The sequence below is a fragment of the Nerophis lumbriciformis genome, linkage group LG17, assembly GCF_033978685.3.
Source record: "Nerophis lumbriciformis linkage group LG17, RoL_Nlum_v2.1, whole genome shotgun sequence".
In the NCBI taxonomy this organism is placed as follows: domain Eukaryota; kingdom Metazoa; phylum Chordata; class Actinopteri; order Syngnathiformes; family Syngnathidae; genus Nerophis; species Nerophis lumbriciformis.
This window is the reverse complement of record NC_084564.2, coordinates 10,716,593-10,740,000: the sequence shown is the minus strand read 5'-3', so window position 1 is coordinate 10,740,000 and position 23,408 is coordinate 10,716,593. Positions and strand designations below refer to the sequence as shown.

The window sequence follows — 23,408 nt, the reverse complement described above, 5'->3', positions numbered from 1 at the left end:
TTTGCTCTTTTGGATCCTCAAAAATTTTAGTGGGATTTTTTAAAAACGGTTATTGCTCAATACATAATGAATCAGAATCGTCGTTGTTAGGAACTACTGACCTATTCAGAGCTCCAATTAATGTATTTCTGAATATATTTGCCATAAAAATATTGCAATTATTTTTGCCATATAAAAAACTAAGTTTTGTTTGACAAAAAGAGCATAAAACAAACAAAAAATAAAAATTAAAAATTATCAACAAATAGAGCTTAAGTTGAACTAGAGATTTAAGCAATGAAAGTATGAAAAAAAAAAAGTATGATTTTTTTTTTTTTTAAATGTATGAGTGGGACCCTTTTGGATTCCCAATAATTTTAGTAGGATTTAAAAAAAAAAAAGTCATTGCTCAAAAAATAATAAATTAAAATAAACGTTATGAATTATTGATCTATTTAAGGCTCCATTTACGTCACATAAAATATTCCACTTCAAAAATGTTTTGGGATAAAATATTGCATAGTTTGTGTTTAGCCGTATAAAAAACTAAGTTTTCTTTGACAAATAGGGCATTAAACAAATATAAATATATAATAACTTATAATTGACAGGTAGATCTAAAGTTGATCTACCTGTCAATTATAAGTAAGAAAGTAAAAAAAAAAATTTTAGAGCTCCAATTAATGTATTTCTGAATATATTTGCCATAAAAATATTGCAATTATTTTTGCCATATAAAAAAATAAGTTTTATTTGACAAAAAGAGCATAAAACAAACAAAAAATAAAAATTAAAACTTATCAACGAATAGAGCTGAAGTTGAACTAGAGATTTAAGCAATGAAAGTATGAAAAAAAAAAAGTATGATTTATTTAAACAAAATGTATGAGTGGGACCCTTTTGAATTCCCAATAATTTTAGTAGGATTAAAAAAAAATAAAAAATGTCATTGCTCAAAAAATAATAATAAATTAAAATAAACGTTATGAATTATTGATCTATTTAAGGCTCCATTTACGTCACAAAAAATATTCCACTTCAAAAATGTTTTGGGATAAAATATTGCATAGTTTGTGTTTAGCCGTATAAAAAACTAAGTTTTCTTTGACAAATAGGGCATTAAACAAATATAAATATATAATAACTTATAATTGACAGGTAGATCTAAAGTTGATCTACCTGTCAATTATAAGTAAGAAAGTAAAAAAAAAAATTTTAGAGCTCCAATTAATGTATTTCTGAATATATTTGCCATAAAAATATTGCAATTATTTTTGCCATATAAAAAAATAAGTTTTATTTGACAAAAAGAGCATAAAACAAACAAAAAATAAAAATTAAAACTTATCAACGAATAGAGCTGAAGTTGAACTAGAGATTTAAGCAATGAAAGTATGAAAAAAAAAAAGTATGATTTATTTAAACAAAATGTATGAGTGGGACCCTTTTGAATTCCCAATAATTTTAGTAGGATTAAAAAAAAATAAAAAATGTCATTGCTCAAAAAATAATAATAAATTAAAATAAACGTTATGAATTATTGATCTATTTAAGGCTCCATTTACGTCACATAAAATATTCCACTTCAAAAATGTTTTGGGATAAAATATTGCATAGTTTGTGTTTTGCCGTATAAAAAACTAAGTTTTCTTTGACAAATAGGGCATTAAACAAATATAAATATATAATAACTTATAATTGACAGGTAGATCTAAAGTTGATCTACCTGTCAATTATAAGTAAGAAAGTAAAAAAAAAAAAAAAAATGTAAGAATGACTTAACACTTTTATGAGTGAGAACCTTTTGAATCCCCAATAATTTTAGTGGAATTGTATTTTTATTTTTTTAATTGCTAAAAACATAAATCAAAAATAATCAATGTTGTGAATTATTGACCTATGTAAGGCTACAATTACTTCACATCAAATATTACATTTTTAAATAAGTTTGCGGAAAATATTGCAAATCTGTTTGCCATATTAAAAAAAACTGACAAAAAGGGCATAAAACAAACAAAAACAATAATAAAAACGTATTGTCGACTAATAGATCTGAAGGTAATCTCGAGACTTAAGTCATATATTTCTTTACTTTCTACGCTTATTTTTAAAACTTTTATGAGCCCTAAAAATTAGATTTTTTAAAACTCTTTGCTCAAAAATAATGAATCAAAATCAATGTTATGAATTATTGAACTATTTAAGACTCCAATTACTTCACATCAACTAATCAACTTTGACATTTTTCAGGGGGAAATGTTGCATATTTTGTGTTTTGACATTAAACACTGTTTTAACAAAAAGGTCAAATATAAAAAAAATAAAGTAACTTTATATCGCCATATAAATCTACAGATTGAAGCGTTGAATAAAAAAAAGTTATCTTCAACATGTTTATGACTGAGACCTTCTGGGACCCCAGGACCAAACTTGATCTATACATTTGGATGATATCAAAATGTGCTGTATCGTCCATTAGAGATGAGATTCTTTCAACTCATGATTCAATTCCATTCAAACCGATTCTCACTATTTATTATTTGGTGTATAAATGATAAACGCTTTCCAAGCGTGGAAACGGCCTGAAAAACGTTATATATACATATTTTAATGGCTTCTTACTCACCGACTGGATCCACATGATCACAGTGATCCACAAAGTCTCTGTTGGACATGTAGATGCTCACCTGGGGAACAACATCATTCATATTTATGTTGATACAACGTGGCAAACACCACTGTTTTAGTCACTTGCAACTTTTAAAAATACTATTTAAAAAAAAACCCAAAGTGGAGCACAAAAGATTTTGTGTTGCCACGACAACAGAACTTACAGACTTGTCGCGAGATGTTTTCTTGAACACGACTCGTTTGGGACTCATGTTGACTCGCGCGTATCAACCTGCAGAAGGAAAACACACTTGGATAATAATAATTCAAATAAAATAGACTTCTTAAAATTGTGTTCAATTAACTTCTGAAGGGGGGAGTTAGGGGGGGGAGGGAAACGCTCGCAATTATTTTAGCACATTAAAGATGAATCAGGGCTTTGGTATGTACTTCAGTTTATAGTCAGTTTGGTTGATTACCGTATATTACCAAATAACCGGCCATGTCCTAATAAACGCCCGGGGTCTGACCCCATTTTGTGAATTAACCGCCTCTTCCTAATAACCGCCTATTTCCAAATAGCCGCCCATGGGCTGTTATTTGCATAATTTAGATTAAAATGCTACTGGGGTTGCGTTTGCTGCAGTATTATTGTTTTGATGGTTTTATAGAGTACTTGGTACCATCATTTTATTTTTCCTGTATGCTGCTTTATTTAAAACTTGGATAACTGTAGCCTTTATTTTATTTAAGTGACAGTATTATTGTTCTATTTTGATGGTGGGTTTTATACTTGAGTACTTGGTACCATCATTTTATTTTTCCCGGTAGGCTGCTTTGTTTAAAAAGTTTATTTATTTTTAGTATTGGTATTCTATTTGACAATTGTTGCTCTACTGCCATGTTGAGGCCTTGTTGATCTCTTGTCTTTTGATAGCCTACCTCATGTTGATCTCTTGTTTTTTTGTTTGTATGTTTACAATAGCTTTTACATTTAAAGTTTTTTTGTACGAAAAAAAAAAATACTGGACAGTAACCATTGTAACCAAATAATGGCTTAGTGCAGGCTGGTGCAAAAATAAATAAAAGCCTTGTGCAAATAACCGCCTGCTTCTTTTAAACGCCTGTCTCCAAAATCGATTTTGTGAAATAAACGCTACTAATTTTAAACGGGCTACTAATTTTTAAACACATACGGCACATTAAAAAAAAAACAGTGGAATAAAAGAGCAAAGAGGTGAAATGTAACAAGAAAAAGTTGCAATTTTAAATCTAATAACATAAAGAAGCCATGCAGGATGTTTATTCTCTTTAAATCTGTCATTACTCAAAAAATAATAATGCATCAAAATCAATGTTATGAATTATTGACCTATTCAAGGCTCCAATTACTTCACATCAAATATTCCACTTTGAAATATTTGGGGGAGAAAATATTCGATATTTTGTGTTTTAAGTCCTCGTTTTAACTTAAAATGATTGTTTTGTAATTAATGTTAATACACGTTTCACATTAAGAGAATAACAAGACTTTTAAGCATACTTGCCAACCTTGAGACCTCCGATTTCGGGAGGTGGGGGGGCGGGGTATATTTACAGCTAGAATTCACCAAGTCAAGTATTTCATATATATATATATATAAGAAATACTTGACTTTCAGTGAATTCTAGCTATATATATATTTATTTTATTATATATATATATATAAATAAAAGAAATACTTCAATTTCAGTGTTCATTTATTTACACATATACACACACGTAACACTCATCTACTCATTGTTGAGTTAAGGGTTGAATTGTCCATCCTTGTTCTATTCTCTGTCACTATTTTTCTTACCATGCTGAACACCCTTTCGCAGGTACCCAGAAAGGTTTCGAGTACCACCAAAAAAACTGAATCTCTGAAGACAGTATAAAAATCTGTGTTAAAGGTGTACAAATACTGTTTGTATAATAAGCATGTTATTTTTTTACAAATGAGGGTTAAGAGTTCAGTACTAAAAAAAAAAAGAAAAGAATGTGGCTTAAGTACAGTTTTTTAATTGAGCTGCTGCATTTTTTGGTTGGGTTGTTTATTTATTTTGGGGTTACTTTTTGGTTGGCCAACGATTTACTTGGTGTTGCGCACCTGACGTCACTCAGGTCCGCATGGAGCTGGAGGGGGCGTGGCTTCCAGCTCCGCCTGAATTTCGGGAGATTTTAGGGAGAAAATTTGTCCCGGGAGGTTTTCGGGAGAGGCGCTGACTTTCGGGAGTCTCCCGGAAAATCCGGGAGGGTTGGCAAGTATGCTTTTAAGAGTCTGATTGGAGATCGTTTGAGAGAATTGACGAATATAATAATGTGCGTTTGTCGCCATCTAGCGGTGAAGTTGGGGTACACAACCTACCCGTTTTTTGTTTTTGTTTTTCATGTCGCTACACAATTGTTCATGCAAATAACGTTATAGTCTTTGAGTTTGGATATTAAATAGTTCAGTTGTATTCACATTTTAAAATGTTTTATGCTCGTTATTCGCACGTTTCACTCGTGATTATGTGAGCAATACTCACCATTTAAAAATGTATTTATGAAAGAATGTCCAAGTTGGCTCGGCTCGCGCGGCCTCGTCACAGGTTTCTGTGTTTAGTCAGGAAACGTTCGGATACTTAAGAAAATATTTTAGAGGATACAATGAAACAGAAAAAAAGTATTTCTGATTGCTACACGTTATATGAAACAGCGCCCCCACCTGACTGCCAAGACGACGCACAAAAAGCGCGGGCCGGAAGTATCCCGTTTGGTTGCTAATGCTAATAGCTGCCGAGTGCTGGGGTAACGATACCGTTTCTTCAAAGTATCAAATGGCTATACATTATTAAATAACATAATTTCGGATTTCGATAGTCGTACATCTAGCAGCACGGATTTGTTTACCAATTAGACGACTATTTTAAGGCTCACTTCCTGTCCCCTACACTATGTGCACCGGGTGGAAACTCCTACACCTTCGTACAGTACCGGCACATTTGTTTACAAAAACATGTACCGTAACACTCCCTACAAAACATTAATGTACTCTTATTAATCAAAAGGTCAAATTAGTTAATGTTTTCCATGTTAATGTCACAGATCTGAACAGGAAATCGAAAAGACAGCAGTTTAAATATTATAGAATATAAATGTTGATTAGACAGAAGCTGACGCACCTGACAATGCTGCTGATGAAGACTTGAGCTGATCACTGTGAGCCAGCTGGACTTATAAACACACACGACGCCTGCTCAGCAAGATGGTTATTAACACGCACACACACATTGTGGAAGGATGCAGATATGTTTAAAAGTTATTTGTTTTTACATAGACATTTTTAGAGAAGCTAGTACTTTTCCTTTGTTCCTTCTACCAGTTTCTTTAGACAGTTCAGATGCCTGTTTTATGTCTCAACTAGGGATGTCCGATAATGGCTTTTTGCCGATATCCGATATTGTCCAACTCTTTAATTACCGATACCAATATCAACCGATATATGCAGTTGTGGAATTAACACATTATTATGCCTAATTTGGACAACCAGGTATGGTGAAGATAAGGTACTGTTTAAAAAAATTAATAAAATAAGATAAATAAATTAAAAACATTTTCTTGAATAAAAAAGAAAGTAAAACAATATAAAAACAGTTACATAGAAACTAGTAATTAATGAAAATGAGTAAAATTAAGTGTTAAAGGTTAGTACTATTAGTGGACCAGCAGCACGCACAATCATGTGTGCTTACGGACTGTATCCCTTGCAGACTGTATTGATATATGATGTAAGAACCAGAATATTAATAACAGAAAGAAACAACCCTTTTGTGTGAATGAGTGTAAATGGGGGAGGGAGGTTTTTTGGGTTGGTGCACTAATTGTGTGTCTTGTGTTTTTTATGTTGATTTAATAAAAAAAAAAAAAATAAAAAACCCGATAGATAGAAAAACCGATACCGATAATTTCCAATAATACATTTTAACGCATTTATCAGCTGATAATATCGGCATGCCATCTCTAGTCTCAACCTTGGAATGTGAAAACCTCCCCCATTGGTTTCTTATCAGTGTTGAGAGGGGGGAGATGGGGGCTTTCTGTGTGTGAAAAGAGTGTTTTTCCCTTGGAATGTCAGATCAACTAGAGCAGCCGATATGTATTGATTAAGTTGATCTCCTAAAGCTTTGGTATAAAGTAGAAAATATTCCAATTCTGTCTTGATGGTCCCTCTTACTCAGCATATGTCATCGAAAGAACTTAAGATTCCCTTGGAGGAATAACTGGTACTGACACACGCACGCACGCTTTTTCTTTGTGACGTCCAGCTGGGCGAGGAGGAAGTGCTGAAGCTCAGGTTAGCGAGGTTCCTTGACACGTTTATTCACTTTGTGTACAAAGTCAACATATTTAGATTTCAGACATTCACAGTCTTTTCCTACAGGATGTGGCGCCTGAACAGTGTTCTTCACAGCGACTGTGCGTCACCTTTATGTACACGCAGGTCGCTAAGCACGTGCCGACCCGACGCGAGCGCTGAGCTGATAAGTCTCAAAATCGCTCCGACTCAGCAGGCCGACCGCTGACGTCCGTTCACGCTCGGCCTTTCGGCGCTCCGAGCAAGACATGAAAAAATAAACATCTGGCGCGTGGCACTGGCGTGAAGGCGGGAGAAAAGCTGCAGTGTTTTGGTCCACTTTGAGCACGCCACGGCCTTCAGTCACATGTCGGACCACAAGATGGCCTTGCTGCCTTTCTCCACGCTGCTCACGTACACGCCTGATGGCGACCATGACACAGAGTTGATGGCTGAGCTGTGGTCAACGACAACAGTTTTAAAAACAAGTCATGTGACAGAAGTGGCGCCGGAAGGAAGGGTCTTACTTGTGGTTGCGGTCCAGGGTTCTGTCCACCTTCCCTGTGAGAACATTCCAGATGTAAAGTGCTCCGTCTGCAGACCCTCCGGCCACATAGTTCCCATCAGGACTTCAAAACAAAAACACAAAAACTGTGCTGATCCTTGTTTGATGTTCGGGTAGCTTCACACTCTGCAGACCATGCTCTCAAACAGAAAGATAAAGTCACGTCTTGATTGGACGGCAGATGTATGTGTTCAAAGTGCGGCCCGCAGTCAATTTTTTTATGGGCCCGCGGAAAATTCTAAGAATAATTTTTTTTTAAATATATAAAAAGTGGAATAAAAGAGCAAAGAGGTGAAATGCAACGAGAGAAAGTTGCAATTTTGACACTAATAACACAAAGCTGCCATGCAGGCTGTTTTTTCTTTCTTTCAAACTGTCATTGCTCAAAAAATAATAATGAATAAAAATTAATGTTATGAATTATTGACATTCAAGGCTCCAATTACTCCACATCAAATATTCCACTTCAAAAACATTTTTTTGGGGAAAATATTGTATATTTTGAGTTATTTGACAAAAAAACATGCAAAGATAATAAAAAAAACTATAAATCGACTGATAGATCTGAAGTTTATTTGGAAACTAAGCATTGAAGTAAAACAAGATATGACTTACAGTATGTGCTAATGCATGATTTTATGAGTGGGACCCTTTTGGATACCCGAGAATTACGTGGATTTTAAGTATTTTTATTTTTTTTAAATGTAATTTGTCGAAATACCGAATTAAATGCAATGTTATGAATTATTGACCTACTTGAAACTCCAATTACTTCACATCAAATATTCCTCTTTAAAAAAAAAAATGGGGGGGAAATTTTGCATTTTTGTCATAAGACCAGTTTTCTTTGACAAAAAATTCATAAAAATAAAATCAACAAATAGATAAATGATAAATGATCTGAAGTTGATATAGTGATTCAAGTTTTGAAAGTTATAAAAATAATATATACAGGTAAAAGCCAGTAAATTAGAAGATTTTGAAAAACTTGATTTATTTCAGTAATTGCATTCAAAAGGTGTAACTTATACATTATATTTATTCATTGCACACAGACTGATGCATTCAAATGTTTATTTCATTTAATTTTGATGATTTGAAGTGGCAACAAATGAAAATCCAAAATTCCGTGTCACAAAATTAGAATATTACTTAAGGCTAATACAAAAAAGGGATTTTTAGAAATGTTGGCCAACTGAAAAGTATGAAAATGAAAAATATGAGCATGTACAATACTCAATACTTGGTTGGAGCTCCTTTTGCCTCAATTACTGCGTTAATGCGGCGTGGCATGGAGTCGATGAGTTTCTGGCACTGCTCAGGTGTTATGAGAGCCCAGGTTGCTCTGATAGTGGCCTTCAACTCTTCTGCGTTTTTGGGTCTGGCATTCTGCATCTTCCTTTTCACAATACCCCACAGATTTTCTATGGGGCTAAGGTCAGGGGAGTTGGCGGGCCAATTTAGAACAGAAATACCATGGTCCGTAAACCAGGCACGGGTAGATTTTGCGCTGTGTGCAGGCGCCAAGTCCTGTTGGAACTTGAAATCTCCATCTCCATAGAGCAGGTCAGCAGCAGGAAGCATGAAGTGCTCTAAAACTTGCTGGTAGACGGCTGCGTTGACCCTGGATCTCAGGAAACAGAGTGGACCGACACCAGCAGATGACATGGCACCCCAAACCATCACTGATGGTGGAAACTTTACACTAGACTTCAGGCAACGTGGATCCTGTGCCTCTCCTGTCTTCCTCCAGACTCTGGGACCTCGATTTCCAAAGGAAATGCAAAATTTGCATGGTTGGGTGATGGTTTGGGGTGCCATGTCATCTCTATGGAGATGGAGATTTCAAGTTCCAACAGGACTTGGCGCCTGCACACAGCGCAAAATCTACCCGTGCCTGGTTTACGGACCATGGTATTTCTGTTCTAAATTGGCCCGCCAACTCCCCTGACCATAGCCCCATAGAAAATCTGTGGGGTATTGTGAAAAGGAAGATGCAGAATGCCAGACCCAAAAACGCAGAAGAGTTGAAGGCCACTATCAGAGCAACCTGGGCTCTCATAACACCTGAGCAGTGCCAGAAACTCATCGACTCCATGCCACGCCGCATTAACGCAGTAATTGAGGCAAAAGGAGCTCCAACCAAGTATTGAGTATTGTACATGCTCATATTTTTCATTTTCATACTTTTCAGTTGGCCAACATTTCTAAAAATCCCTTTTTTGTATTAGCCTTAAGTAATATTCTAATTTTGTGACACACGGAATTTTGGATTTTCATTTGTTGCCACTTCAAATCATCAAAATTAAATGAAATAAACATTTGAATGCATCAGTCTGTGTGCAATGAATAAATATAATGTACAAGTTACCGGTACACCTTTTGAATGCAATTACTGAAATAAATCAAGTTTTTCAAAATATTCTAATTTACTGGCTTTTACCTGTATATATATATATATATATATATATATATATATATATTTTATATTAGAGGTGTCAGATAATGGCTTTTTTGCCTATATCCGATATTGTCCAACTCGTAATTACCGATTCCGATATCAACCGATACCGATATATACAGTGGTGGAATTAACACATTATTATGCCTAATTTTGTTGTGATGCTGGATGCATTAAACAATGTAACAAGGTTTTCCAAAATAAATCAACTCAAGTTATGGAAAAAAAATGCCAAAATGGCACTGCCATATTTATTATTGAAGTCACAAAGTGCATTCTTTTTTTTAACATGCCTCAAAACAGCAACTTGGAATTTGGGACATGCTCTCCCTGAGATAATCCTGATACCCACTACAACTATGGGTATTACCATACTTTGACTTTCACAAAGTGCATTATTTTTTTTAAAGATGCCTCAAAACAACAGCCACAAAAACAATGAAGGCACACAGCTTCTGTCCAGAGTATACTAGAGTAATAAAGTAAACAATAACATAGTCCTCCTTTAGTGCAAGACTGCCTGGCATACTGTATAACAGGAAATTATAAACTGGGCTCAATCTGCCCTGCTCTAACGTATTTGTATGAGTAACACAAATGTGCTGGAAGCTAGTGGTGAGTGCTTGAAGTGGCCAAGCAGTCAGCCAGAGCTTCGGAAATGCTGCATTGAGACAGGGCACCTCCGTTCACTGCGAGCTACAAAGTGTGCGCCATGCTGGGCAGACTAGCCACACCAAACACCACCGTAGTTTTTGCCATACTGCGTGCGTCGTCCCGGACCACAACGTGAGCTTTCGCCCTGGGGTGGCTTTTGTTGTATTTTTGTTTTTTACTCTGCGGAGTCTTTATAAGTGACAAATGTGTGGTATTACTTTTTTTCGGTGTTTGCTTTTCATCCATCTTCCGCTTGTATTCATCGTGTATCTCCTTAGGATTCTTGAAGAGGTGGGAGATCAAATTGCTCGAATTAAAGGGAGACGTCTTGGTTCCTCCTCGCATAACCAACTTTTTGCAGTCATTGCAAATTGCCAGTTTTTTATCTGTCAGACACACTTTAAAATAATCCCAAACATGGTGTCGTTAGTCACCGAGCGAGCTCCCTTGTTCGCCACGGCTACAGCACCGGCAACAACACACTCTTGTTGTTGTTATGCTCCGCTTGCGGCGGTTTGATGAGGTCATTAAGCGTCGCCAGTAAACCTCTCATGCTGCAGTCGTTCACTCCTGTGTTGTGTGTGGGAGAGGGGAGAGTGGAGGGGCTGCTGACTGGGAGACGCAACTTCTCTGTACTGCTCCCTACGTCCGTGTTTTACCGGATATGTACCGCTCCGTACAGCAGCGTTTTAAAAAGTCATTCATTTTACTTTTTGAAACCGATACCGATTATTTCCGATATTACATTTTAAAGCATTTATCGGCCGATAATAACGGCAGGCCGTTATTATCGCACAGACCTAATATACATATAATATAATTAAAAAATAATAATAATTGAATCTCATTTTTAACACTAATGAGTGGGGGCCCTTTTGGATCCTTAATTATTTGAGTGGAATTTTTAAATTTTTTTTAAACAGTCATTGCTCCAAAAATTATGAATTAAAATCAATGTTATGAATGAACTCATTTAAAGCTCCAATTCCTTCACATGATATATTCCACTTTGAATTTATTGGGGGGGAAATATTGCCTATTTAGTGTTGTTGGCATAAAAACAGGGTTTTGGCAAAAAGAGCATTAAACATAAAAAAATATAATTACTTTTTATCAACAAATAGACCTGAAGTTTGATCGAGAGCAGTGTTTAACCTGCAGCCGTGTATAGACAGATTATGACCTACTCGGTTTCACAGTTTGCAGCAAAATGGCGCACTGTAGTCACGTAGGGGGCATTTGACCAATCATACTGGAGATCCTCTGGCCATACTCTCAGATTAGTCAAAAGGCCCTCACAGGGGCGCCATTTTGCTGCCAACTTTGAAACCAGGGTAGCCAAACTCTCTCTATATATAGCTCTGTTTAACCATAGGTCGCCAAAAATATATTCATCAGCGGTGGTCCGTATGGGCGGAGTCCGCGGATTATCCGCGGGTCGGGCGGTTGAAATGAAAAAAAATTAGATTTTAAATAGATTCAGGCGGGTGGCAGTTAAACCAATTCGGAAATATATATACATAGTTAAATGTTGTTACCCACATACGAAAAACGAGCAGGCACCTGCAGCATATGCCACAACAGAAGAAGAAAAAAAAAAAAGATGTCAACGCCGGCAGCAAACGTGGTACGCGACAAACTAAAAAAGGGAATACTAAAGACCAGGGGAAAAAAAGGCCAGAAAAGTTCAGCGTGGACTCATTTTTATGAGGTTGTAAATCAGGATGATAGTAATGCTGGCTACGTGATTTGCAAGAGCTGCGACGCTGTTTATGTCTACGACAGTCACAAAACCGGGACATCTAACATGGTGCATCACATTTGTGCAAAACCCCGAACCTCCACAAACACCCTGAGCATGAGCAGTTTCGTCCGCCGTGATCCCAGAAGAGTGCCACAGGATGTTAAAACAAGATAGAACGCAGCTGCTTGCAGCAGTTTGAGTGACGCACGCGCGCGCGAGCGCACTTGGAGGTGCGCTCAGCGCGGCTCCCAGATGATTGCGCACTGGTGTGCGTCTGGGCCGTGACAGCGTGGCACGCATTGAATGTCTCTGCTGCATTGGATCAGTCTCCTTTCTTTAACAGGCAAAAGCTTTATAACCTCACTAATGCCTTGCATCGTCTATATTAGATATATAACAATGGGTGGGTGTGGGCGGGTGCGGTTTTAATAAAATGTTAGTTCGGGTGGATGGCGGATGGATGACGACTTTTGTGATGCGGTTGCGGATGAAATAATTGCCTATCCGCGCATCTCTAGTATGGGCAGTACTCAGTTGTAATACACTTGTCCACCAATTGTGGCAGTAATGACAATATCAAACAAACAGAAGAAGTCTGGAGCTAAAGTCATAGAGAAGTTTCTTAAGGGCAAAACATAACTAAAGTGGTGAAGTTGTATTTTCACTTGCACTTTAATTTTATTAAACGCTTATTTAACATATTCATTAATAATTTAGTTTATGTTAGCACATTTATTTCTTGTCAGTTATGTGTGAGTCCCTTATGCAATATATTTGGTTAATATTAGTTTTTCCTAATCAGCTTAAGGTTAATAATAATCTTTGTGATGAACACAAGCTTTCATATCATTTGACAAGGTTGTAAACTGCAAGTATGTTAGATATAATGATTGATTATGATTCAAATCATCAAGACCAAGATGACTAATTCAGTGTTAATATTTGAGTGGGCCCCTCTGTAGTGGAAAAGTTGGGCATTGAGGTCAAAAAGGTTATAAGAACCCCTGTTTAGAGATTTAAGCCTGGGATAAAATAATTGATGACTAATTTTTACCCACCTGAAGGTTACTCGGGTCCAGTCCGCACCGCACTTGAAGCCCTGAGCGCTGAAGACAACAAGAGACACAGACTTGAGTTTCGCCGTGCGATGGAGTCCCAGGACGAGCGCACCCAAGACAAACCTGAATGTCTGTCTCACAGCATTGGTGCGCAGGTCCACAATCTTCACCAGGTCGTCCCTGGAGCACGTCAGCAGGTCCATACGGTCGTGGTTCAGGTCCAAAGAGGTCACTCTGCCCTGAAGCTCCAGCTCCTGCACGATGCTCTCTGCCCTGAAACCAAATCATTGTCACCTTCTCTTCTGCGACGATGTGTCAAAAGACGACAACAGGAAGAAGGGGATCAACATGGCTAAACATTATCAAACGCTGCCGGTAGGGGTTTAACGGTACGTGTATTTGTATTGAACCGTTTCGGTACGGGGGTTCCGGTTCGGTTCAGAGGTGTACCGAACGAGTTTCCACACGGACATATTAAGTAGCGTAACGCACGTTGTGTAAACAATGCACACCGAGGCACAACACACGGCATGCTAGCAGCAAACGGGCTACGATAGACTGACCATACGTCCTCTTTTCACCGGACATGTCCTCTTTTGCGGAGCTGTCAGGGCGGAGTTTCTTAAATGCCTCAAATGTCCGGCATTTTGAGTTAGGGTTGCGTGTATTTTCAATGTACGTTCAGGGTTAAGAAGGGGTTAAAAACAAAACAAATTGTGCGCGCAGCAGCATTGGTGAGGGAGGGGCAGAGACAGAGAGAGAGAGAGAGAGAGAGAGTTATGATAAACGTGCATGCGTCGCCAGGCTCTGCTTTTCATCCATAGATTTATCACATTTAATTTTGTATTATCTATAGCAGGGGTGTCAAAAGTGTGCCCCGGAGGCCATTTGAGGGCCACAGCTAATGTTTTAAAGGCCCACGGCACATTCTAAAAATACTATTAAAATAAACAAAAACATAACAAAAGTGAAATAAAAAAAGCTTAAAGGTTAAATGTCATTTAGAAAATGACTAATAAAACACAGCTGTTTTTTTTCTTTCTTTCAAACTGTCATTGCTCAAAACATAATATTGAATCAAAATCAATGTTGTTATGAATTATTGACCTAAGGTTCCCATTACTTCACATCAAATATTCCATCCATCCATCTTCTTCCGCTTATCCGAGGTCGGGTCGCGGGGGCAGCAGCCTAAGCAGGGAAGCCCAGACTTTCCTCTCCCCAGCCACTTCGTCCAGCTCTTCCCGGGGGATCCCGAGGCGTTCCCAGGCCAGCCGGGAGACATAGTCTTCCCAACGTGTCCTGGGTCTTCCCCGTGGCCTCCTACCGGTTGGACGTGCCCTAAACACCTCCCTAGGGAGGCGTTCGGGTGGCATCCTGACCAGATGCCCGAACCACCTCATCTGGCTCCTCTCGATGTGGAGGAGCAGCGGCTTTACTTTGAGCTCCCCCCGGATGACAGAGCTTCTCACCCTATCTCTAAGGGAGAGCCCCGCCACCCGGCGGAGGAAACTCATTTCGGCCGCTTGTACCCGTGATCTTGTCCTTTCGGTCATAACCCAAAGCTCATGACCATAGGTGAGGATGGGAACGTAGATCGACTGGTAAATTGAGAGCTTTGCCTTCCGGCTCAGCTCCTTCTTCACCACAACGGATCGATACAGCGTCCGCATTACTGAAGACGCCGCACCGATCCGCCTGTCGATCTCACGATCCACTCTTCCCCCACTCGTGAACAAGACTCCTAGGTACTTGAACTCCTCCACTTGGGGCAGGGTCTCCTCCCCAACCCGGAGATGGCACTCCACCCTTTTCCGGGCGAGAACCATGGACTCGGACTTGGAGGTGCTGATTCTCATCCCAGTCGCTTCACACTCGGCTGCGAACCGATCCAGCGAGAGCTGAAGATCCTGACCAGATGAAGCCATCAGGACCACATCATCCGCAAAAAGCAGACACCTAATCCTGCAGCCACCAAACCGGATGCCCTCAATGCCTTGACTGCGCCTAGAAATTCTGTCCATAAAAGTTATGAACAGAATCGGTGACAAAGGGCAGCCTTGGCGGACTCCAACCTTCACTGGAAACGTGTCCGATTTACTGCCGGCAATGCGGACCAAGTTCTGACACTGATCATACAGATACTGATCAAATATTCCACTAAGAAAAATATTTTTGGTGGAAGATTTTGCAAATTTGGTAAATAAATAACCCAAAAATTTATATTTTGTTGTTTTCTTACTGTACCGAAAATGAACCGAACCGTGACCTCTAAACCGAGGTACGTACCGAACCGAAATTTTTGTGTACCGTTACACCCCTAGCTGCCGGTAAACATCAAAATTGTCAGACGCAGTCAGACGCCTACCAAACGCCGTCAGACAGTTAAAATCCGTCAAACAATTATCAAACAATAACATTGCCAAACACAAAGAGAAATAATTTCACCATTTTCTATCAAAGATGTCACAACTAAATTCTAGATTTTCATTACCTGCCCATAAGATCAAATTGGGCAAAGGATTAAAAACAAAAATGCTGACCTGATGTCCCAGAAGCGGACCTTCTTGTCGAAATGTCCGCTCATGACGCACTGCTCGGTGCACACAATGTCGTTACAGCTGGACCCGGTGAAGACCGTCTTCATGCCTGCAGTTGAGATAGACCAGACTCAGCCTGGCGTGCAGCCTGGCACTAAAACGCTTCAAAGCGACCAATCACGTACAGACTTTGCTGCGGAGGTCCCAGAGTTTGAGTGTGCGGTCGTAGCTTCCAGAGACGATGCGAGCGTTGTCCAACAGGAAACGAGCGGCCAGAACCTTCCCACTGTGTCCAGTCAGGGTGTGCTGGGGAGATAAAGTGCTCACAAGTTACACCGCAGCTCAGAGGGAATGGGAGAAGACGAACGCTTCCTGGTTGGACAGCTATGTGGGCGGAGCTACTGTGGTCTCAGCAGAGGAGTGCGATCACCGCTTAGACTCTCCCGCCCCAGCCTGGCGCTCCTTCGTGCTCGCTTGTGTCGGATGTCAGTCAGCCGGCCTGTGAACGCTCCCCACAGGTCGCTTGTGACGTCACATCCTGCTTGTCAGCAGAACCTGGACCAGCACTGCACAACTTTAGCATGCTGGGGTAACAGCAGGGGCTGCTGGGAGCCAACATGGCGGCTGGGGGGGATTCGTCTAAGCTCAAACCTTTTACTGCTCATCATGGACCTGAGCTAAATGCCATACGCCAACGTCTCAAAGAAAAAAAACTGATACTTCAGCAAAATACTTTGATAAAGTGCCGGCTTTCGCAACTTTCTTCGGCCCCATGGTGAATTACTTTGCAATCATCAGGAAAAAAAGTACAGATTCTGTATTTGGACTGTGACTAATTTGTTGAGCACAATGTTTGACTGTACAATAAGCATACTTGCCAACCCTCCCGGATATTCCGGGAGACTCCCGAAATTCAGCGCCTCACCCGAAAACCTCCCGGGACAAATTTTCTCCCGAAAATCTCCCGCAATTCAGGCGGAGCTGGAGGCCACGCCCCCTCGAGCTCCATGCGGACCTGAGTGACGTGTTGACAGCCTGTTGTACATGCACATGTGACCCACCCATAATGTGTAACATTTTTGTGTTGATTTATTTATTTTATTTTGTGGTTTGAATTCGTTTTTGGAGCTGTCATTCCACATTTATCAGTATTCACATTGGTCAGTAGGGGGCAGTAGGGCGTTTCTTCCCAATTGAATGCTATCACCTGCAGACCGGAAGTGTCTTGTCATTCTGATGAGCGCGACCAGTTCGTGAACAATTGAAACGTCCTGTGTGCGATTTTTCCTCCTGTATAACAGGTTAGTTTTGGTGAATCAACTCACTGAATAATATCCATGTGATCTTTGTAAGTTTAAGTACACATTCTGATGGTGGAGCCTAACTCTAAAGTGTTTGTGAGTTGTAGTTTGTATTTGTGAATGAATCCAGTGCACAGCTGCAGTAATCAATACAAAATGGCGACGTGAGTGCGCAATGTTTATATAGGAACTTCTGATCCTAATTCAGACTCCCAAATTAGAGCTCCCGTTTTCTTATTGATTTTATAATGTATATTTGTATAATGTGTGTGTTCTGAAATAGTGACAGAGAATAGAACAAGGATGGACAATTCAACCCTTAACTCAACAATGAGTAGAGGAGTGTTATGTGTGTGTATATGTGTAAATAAATGATGACTGAAATTCAAGTATTTATTTTATTTATATATATATATATATATATATATATATATATATATATATATATATATATATATATATATATATATATAGCTAGAATTCACTGAAAGTCAAGTATTTCTTATATATATATCTTAACCACACCCCGCCCCACCCCCGACCACGCCCCCCGCCCCCCACCCCCCACCTCCTGAAATCGGAGGTCTCAAGGTTGGCAAGTATGACAATAAGAGATTAAGAAAACCAGGACAAAGTTTTTGCTCAAACTTTCATTAAAAAAAGAATCCCAAGAAAGCTACAACAGTACTTCCTAGGGCTGGGCGATAAAACGATGTCAATATATATCACAATGGACAAAAAAAAAAAAGAAAATGTATTTAATAAAACATTCTTCCAAAGAAAGCAGAAGTTGCGAAACAAGGTTGTTTGAATGAACAAAGGCACTCGTTCTCTGGTAACCGAGCAACGCAGGAAGTGATCACTGATCAGTAAGAGTGACACGCTAATAGCTAATCAGGTAACAGTATCAACTATCAACTTTGCTTGTCTACATAGCAAAAACTTAAATCTAAGTAGGATTAAATATGTCAAATAAGGGTGGTATTTGCTTATTTTCTGTCTGATAAGATAATTCTTCTCACTAAGCAGATTTTATGCTAGAGTGTTTTACTTGTTTTAAGGGTTTTGGTCCTTAATGATCTCAGTAAGATATTACAGCTTGTTGCTGAGATTTGATGACCTAAATTGAGTAAAACATGCTTGAAACTAGAATATCAACTGTTGTCATTAACACTCAAGTAGAAAACTACTTTTTTAAAGTAATAATTTCTTACTTATAGCATGAAAAAAAAATCATTATGTCAAGATAATGGCACTAGCATTTACTTAATTTAATAATATTTTTCAACATATTGAGCAAAAAGGTCTCTTTTTTTCTATCAAGAAAAGTGCACTTGTTATTAGTGAGAATATACTTATTTTAAAAAGGTATTTTTGGGCTCATTGAGGTTAGCTAATTTTACTTGTTTTGGAAAGCCGAATTTTCTTGTTCTATTGGCAGATCATTTTGCTTAGTTCAAATAAAATACCCCTAATTTTTGTATTTTTTCTCTTGTTTTTGAACACTGATTTTTTGCAGTGTAGGGGTCGATTATTTGCACGGAGTGAGAAAGTAAAGTAAAAATTAACTTGTGGATAAAACAAGAAATGTCACCTCGAAGGTATGGCAGTTTTTTTAATGCATTTATTTATAAAATTTTATAAAAAAGGGGCCGTAGTCAGACCAATGTGGTCTGTAAATGATGCAAGGCGCTCGTCCCCACCAAGACCGTCAATACCACACCACCTTAGCCGCGCTCACCCTTTAGAGCACAGCTGCCACTAAACCTGCAAAAATAGTTCAGGTTTCTCTCTGTTTACATTTTCACACTTTGCACGATTTTCTTACACTTCAGTGAGCATTTCTTACATATTCCATATTAATGCACTTTCATTTGAAGAAATTATTGTTAAGTGTTTAATGTGATTTCACTATTTTCTTTACAGTGATTGTTTTCCATGCTTGTGTTGACATGTCCTTTCTGCCTTGATAGCTGAGGCATTATAATTAGAGGAAGGTTACATTTCAAATAAAAATGTTTACATTTATTATATTTTTCTCCTGCTCCTCATTTTCAATAGGTCAAAAGAAATTATCAATATCACGACGAGGGCTGTAAAGGTATGGTAGATACCGTAGTATTGCAGTTTCAAAATAGTGTCATAAATGGCGTAACGTGTGACGGTAGCAAACGAAAACTCGGTGAGTGTACTTTTTTTCTGGCACTTTTGCTTAGGGGGGCCAGATAACATCTCCCAGAATCCTCTGTGCAGTGCAGGACAGCAATGTGGGGGCGTACCGTACCGTAAAAGGAGACAAAGAGGAAGCAGGAAAGAAAGTGTGTTCCACTTCGTAGTAGATAGGAGAAATCGTTTATTTTCAAAATCCTAAGAACTGTTTGAGTTACGCTGCTAACAGACAAAACCTGATGAAAACATTAACTCTGTGGCGGAGGTGATAAAGAGTGCCACGTTCGTGTTCCAAGCCAAAACAGACTGGGTCAAGACACACCACGCAGAGGGAAAGTACCTGCTGCACACCGAAGCCACTTGATAAGCTACCATCACCCGAAAAAAGATGAAGCCAGGGAAGCTAAACGTCAATTTGTGGAAGTATTTACAATGTGCGTTAACTAAATTCTGAGACACTGCCTTTTCTAAAACAGATATAAAAAAATGTCCACTGTAGAAGACAAGTTGAGACAGTACAGGTAAATCCTTTAGAATTAAAAATACATGTTTGTAGTAATAAATATGATTAGAACATTTTAGCATTATATTAGTGTTCAATTACAGTAAGTATGTTTATCCTAAACATTCCTGCCACTTCATTTAACACAATATTTTATAAAAGTTTATTTTTTTTTTTTTTTTTACATACCACAATAATATTGTACCGTAGCCCTAAAAAGGAACTGCACTTTTTGGGAATTTTGCCTATCGTTCACAATCATTATGAGAGACAAGAGCACACGTCTTTTTTTTACGATTTAAAAAACGATTCAAAAACGCTTGAAAAATGCAGCTAATGGTAGTCATCGTTGTAGCCTTCAAAACCCTCATCAACGTTTTATATACACACTGCAAGTATATGTATAATGTAGTAACAGACACATTCATAACAATATACACACTGCAAGTATATATATATAATGTAGTAACAGACACCTTCATAAAATATGTAATATGTACAATATACACACTGCAAGTATATATATATATATAATGTAGTAACAGACACCTTCATAACAATATGTACAATATGCACACCACAAGTGTGTGTGTGTATATATATATAATGTAGTAACAGACACCTTCATAACAATATGTACAACACACACACACACACACACACACACACACACACACACACACACACACACACACACACACACACACGCACACGCACACGCACACGCACACGCACACGCACACGCACACACACGCACACGAGATGTCCCGATCCAGGTTTTTGCACTTCCGATCCCGACCGATACTGGGCTATCAGAGCATGTATTAAAGTTATTTAGGCTACTTAGTTGTCAGAATCATGTTGAAAAGGGTTTTAGTACTCTTGATAACAACTAGCCAGCTGAATTAGGGGAGTTTGAATAATACACAATGGTTGCTAACAAGAAACTGACCTGTTTATTCAAGGATAAACACAAAATAGACAAAATTATACATGACAAACAGAAATGGTAACGAGGGCTGGGCGATATGGCCTTTTTTAATATTGCGATATTTTAAAGCCATATCGCGATACACGATATATATCTCGATATTTTGCCTTAGCCTTAAATGAAAACTTGATGCATATAATCACAGCAGTATGATGATTCTATGTGTCTACATTAAAACATTCTTCTTCATACTTCATTAATATATGCTCCTTTTAAACTTTCACGCAGAGAAGGAAATCACAACTAAAAAAATCACTATTTTTTTTCATACGGTGTTGATGTGGAAATGTTTGTCCCGGCATTTTGATGGTGTGGGCGTGTGGCACCGAATGGAGATAAGCGTCTCGACAGACAATACAATATTTGAACAATGATGACGAAAACGGTTTTCTCTGTCGTTTCCGTGTGTCGAAAATTGTTATGCGCTTATTTTTTTATTTGATTTTGTGCGTGGCATAGATTTGTCGTGCGCAGAGGACGCTTGAGCAGTGCGCAATTGCACAGGCGCGCACCTTAGAGGGAAGGTTGCTCGCACGGCTCCGCTAGCATCACAGCTAACATTAGCCATGTTGCTACCTTTCTGCTCGGGGAGGGCGTATACGTATGTGACGTATGACGTGACACTATGTGACGTGTGTAAGAAGGTGCGCTTGCTGTCTGTGAGAAGGAGACACAGGAAAGAGTGAGAAGAGCCTGTCGTGTAATGCCAGCAGCTAAAAGCAACTGCATGAGAATCCACAGACCTGTGGATGTGTTGAAGGTGTGCTGGAAAATGCGGAAAGGAAATTAGGGAGCAGCAGAAAAGTGGAATGTATTATTTAAGTCGGTGCGTTGGAAAACACGGAACGGAGGTTTTTTTTTAAACTGGATCTGGATCGGCATTTTCCCATGCCTTGCCGATACGCATTTTTTGGCAAATATCGGCGGCCGATCCGATCCAAATATCGGATCGGGACATCCCTAATAAATAAATAAATAAATAAATAAATAAATATATATATATATATATATATATATATATATATATATATATATATATATATATATAATGTAGTAACAGACACCTTCATAACAATATGTAATATGTACAATATACAAACTGCAAGTATATATATATAAAATGTAGTAACAGACAACTTCATAATAATATGTACAATATACACACTGCAAGTATATACAGTATATAATGTAGTAACAGACACCTTCATAACAATAAGTAATATGTTCAATATCTACCGTATTTTGATTATTTCAGGGACTGATTTTTTCTGCGTATTGATTTCTGTTTCCATAGCAACGCACGTCTGACTTCTGGCAACATGTGTGTTCCTATTTCCGGAATCAAACACGAGTGTGTTTTCTAATCGTGCCAGACTTGATAACAGACAACAAAGAAGACTATTTTTGGACAAGAGGATGTACAACCTTATACTTTTGAAGCTAAATATACTGCTGTTTATAGAAGCGAGCACAAAGGAAGAGTAAGATGTTGGAGCAGATGGAAGCCAGGAGAGGGGGATGAAAGCCATTTTGACGCTATAAATAGAACTCGGAGACAAGCTATTTCAACATAAATGCCGTGCTTACCCAAAATCAACAGGTAACGTCCACAGCGAGCTGGACTCGACGAACAACTGTCCATCGAGTGAATCACTTTTAATATTAATCATGATACACGCAGCACGTCATGTGTATTAGTACAACTACAGTACATACACTGTCTGGCTAGCTGTGTACAAACAAAACATGAAATAATAATACTTTACACTGTAATATGATTGTTCGTGTTTTTCACTCACTACAGATTGCTGTCCTATAGCAGTGTTGTGCATTACAAACTCAAACGTGTTGATGTAGAAGCTAGCTTGTCTCTTGCTGTAGTTAGCTTTTACGGCAAATACCGTAGCACACCGATGTGTTAGTACGCTAGAAAGTTTCTCAGTGTTCTCGCTTACAATAATGTTGCTATAGTTTGATTATTATACAGGTTACGGAACGTAAATGAAGTATTGTTGACGGATTTTGAATGATAAATGGGTTATACCGTATTTTCCGCACTATTAGCCGCACCTAAAAACCACAAATTTACTCAAAAGCTGACAGTGCGGCTTATAACCCGGTGCGCTTTATATATGGATTAATATTAAGATTCATTTTCATAAAGTTTCGGTCTCGCAACTACGGTAAACAGCCGCCATCTTTTTTCCCCGTAGAAGAGGAAGTGCTTCTTCTTCTACGCAAGCAACCGCCAAGGTAAGCACCCGCCCCCATAGAACAGGAAGCGCTTCTTCTTCTACTGTAAGCAACCACCCGCCCGCGTAGAAGAAGAAGAAGAAGGGCGCGGATATTACGTTTCATTTCCTTTGTGTGTTTACATCTGTAAAGACCACAAAATGGCTCCTACTAAGCGACAGGTTTCCGGTTCATGAAAAGACGCAATCTCTCCATCCGCACACGGACTACTATTTCACAG

The 23,408-nt window shown here is 38.5% G+C and overlaps 2 protein-coding genes and 1 non-coding gene across 4 annotated transcripts in view; all 3 read right to left on the bottom strand.

The window, feature by feature from the left end:
• Window positions 1-5,839, bottom strand: part of LOC133614463 (S-arrestin-like) — a 26,690-nt gene extending 20,851 nt beyond the window's left edge. The window contains exons 1-3 of the mRNA XM_072914980.1: window positions 5,779-5,839; window positions 2,814-2,881; window positions 2,606-2,666 (exon numbers count right to left, since the gene is read on the bottom strand). Coding sequence (XP_072771081.1) covers window positions 2,606-2,666; window positions 2,814-2,861 — 109 coding nt within the window. The 5' untranslated portion in view covers window positions 2,862-2,881; window positions 5,779-5,839. The remainder of the gene's footprint in view (window positions 1-2,605; window positions 2,667-2,813; window positions 2,882-5,778) is intronic.
• Window positions 5,840-6,951: 1,112 nt separating this feature from the next.
• The window catches only part of atg16l1 (ATG16 autophagy related 16-like 1 (S. cerevisiae)), a 41,327-nt gene continuing 24,870 nt past the window's right edge, over window positions 6,952-23,408 (bottom strand). For both annotated transcript variants that reach the window (XM_061972433.1, XM_061972434.1), the window contains 6 exons: window positions 16,158-16,278; window positions 15,976-16,081; window positions 13,556-13,705; window positions 13,433-13,480; window positions 7,478-7,579; window positions 6,952-7,407 (listed from right to left, as the gene is read on the bottom strand). In XM_061972433.1, the coding sequence (XP_061828417.1) occupies window positions 7,314-7,407; window positions 7,478-7,579; window positions 13,433-13,480; window positions 13,556-13,705; window positions 15,976-16,081; window positions 16,158-16,278 (621 nt within the window). In that variant the 3' untranslated portion in view covers window positions 6,952-7,313. The remainder of the gene's footprint in view (window positions 7,408-7,477; window positions 7,580-13,432; window positions 13,481-13,555; window positions 13,706-15,975; window positions 16,082-16,157; window positions 16,279-23,408) is intronic.
• On the bottom strand, window positions 16,378-16,645 carry LOC133614965 (small Cajal body-specific RNA 6). The gene has a single exon (XR_009816666.1).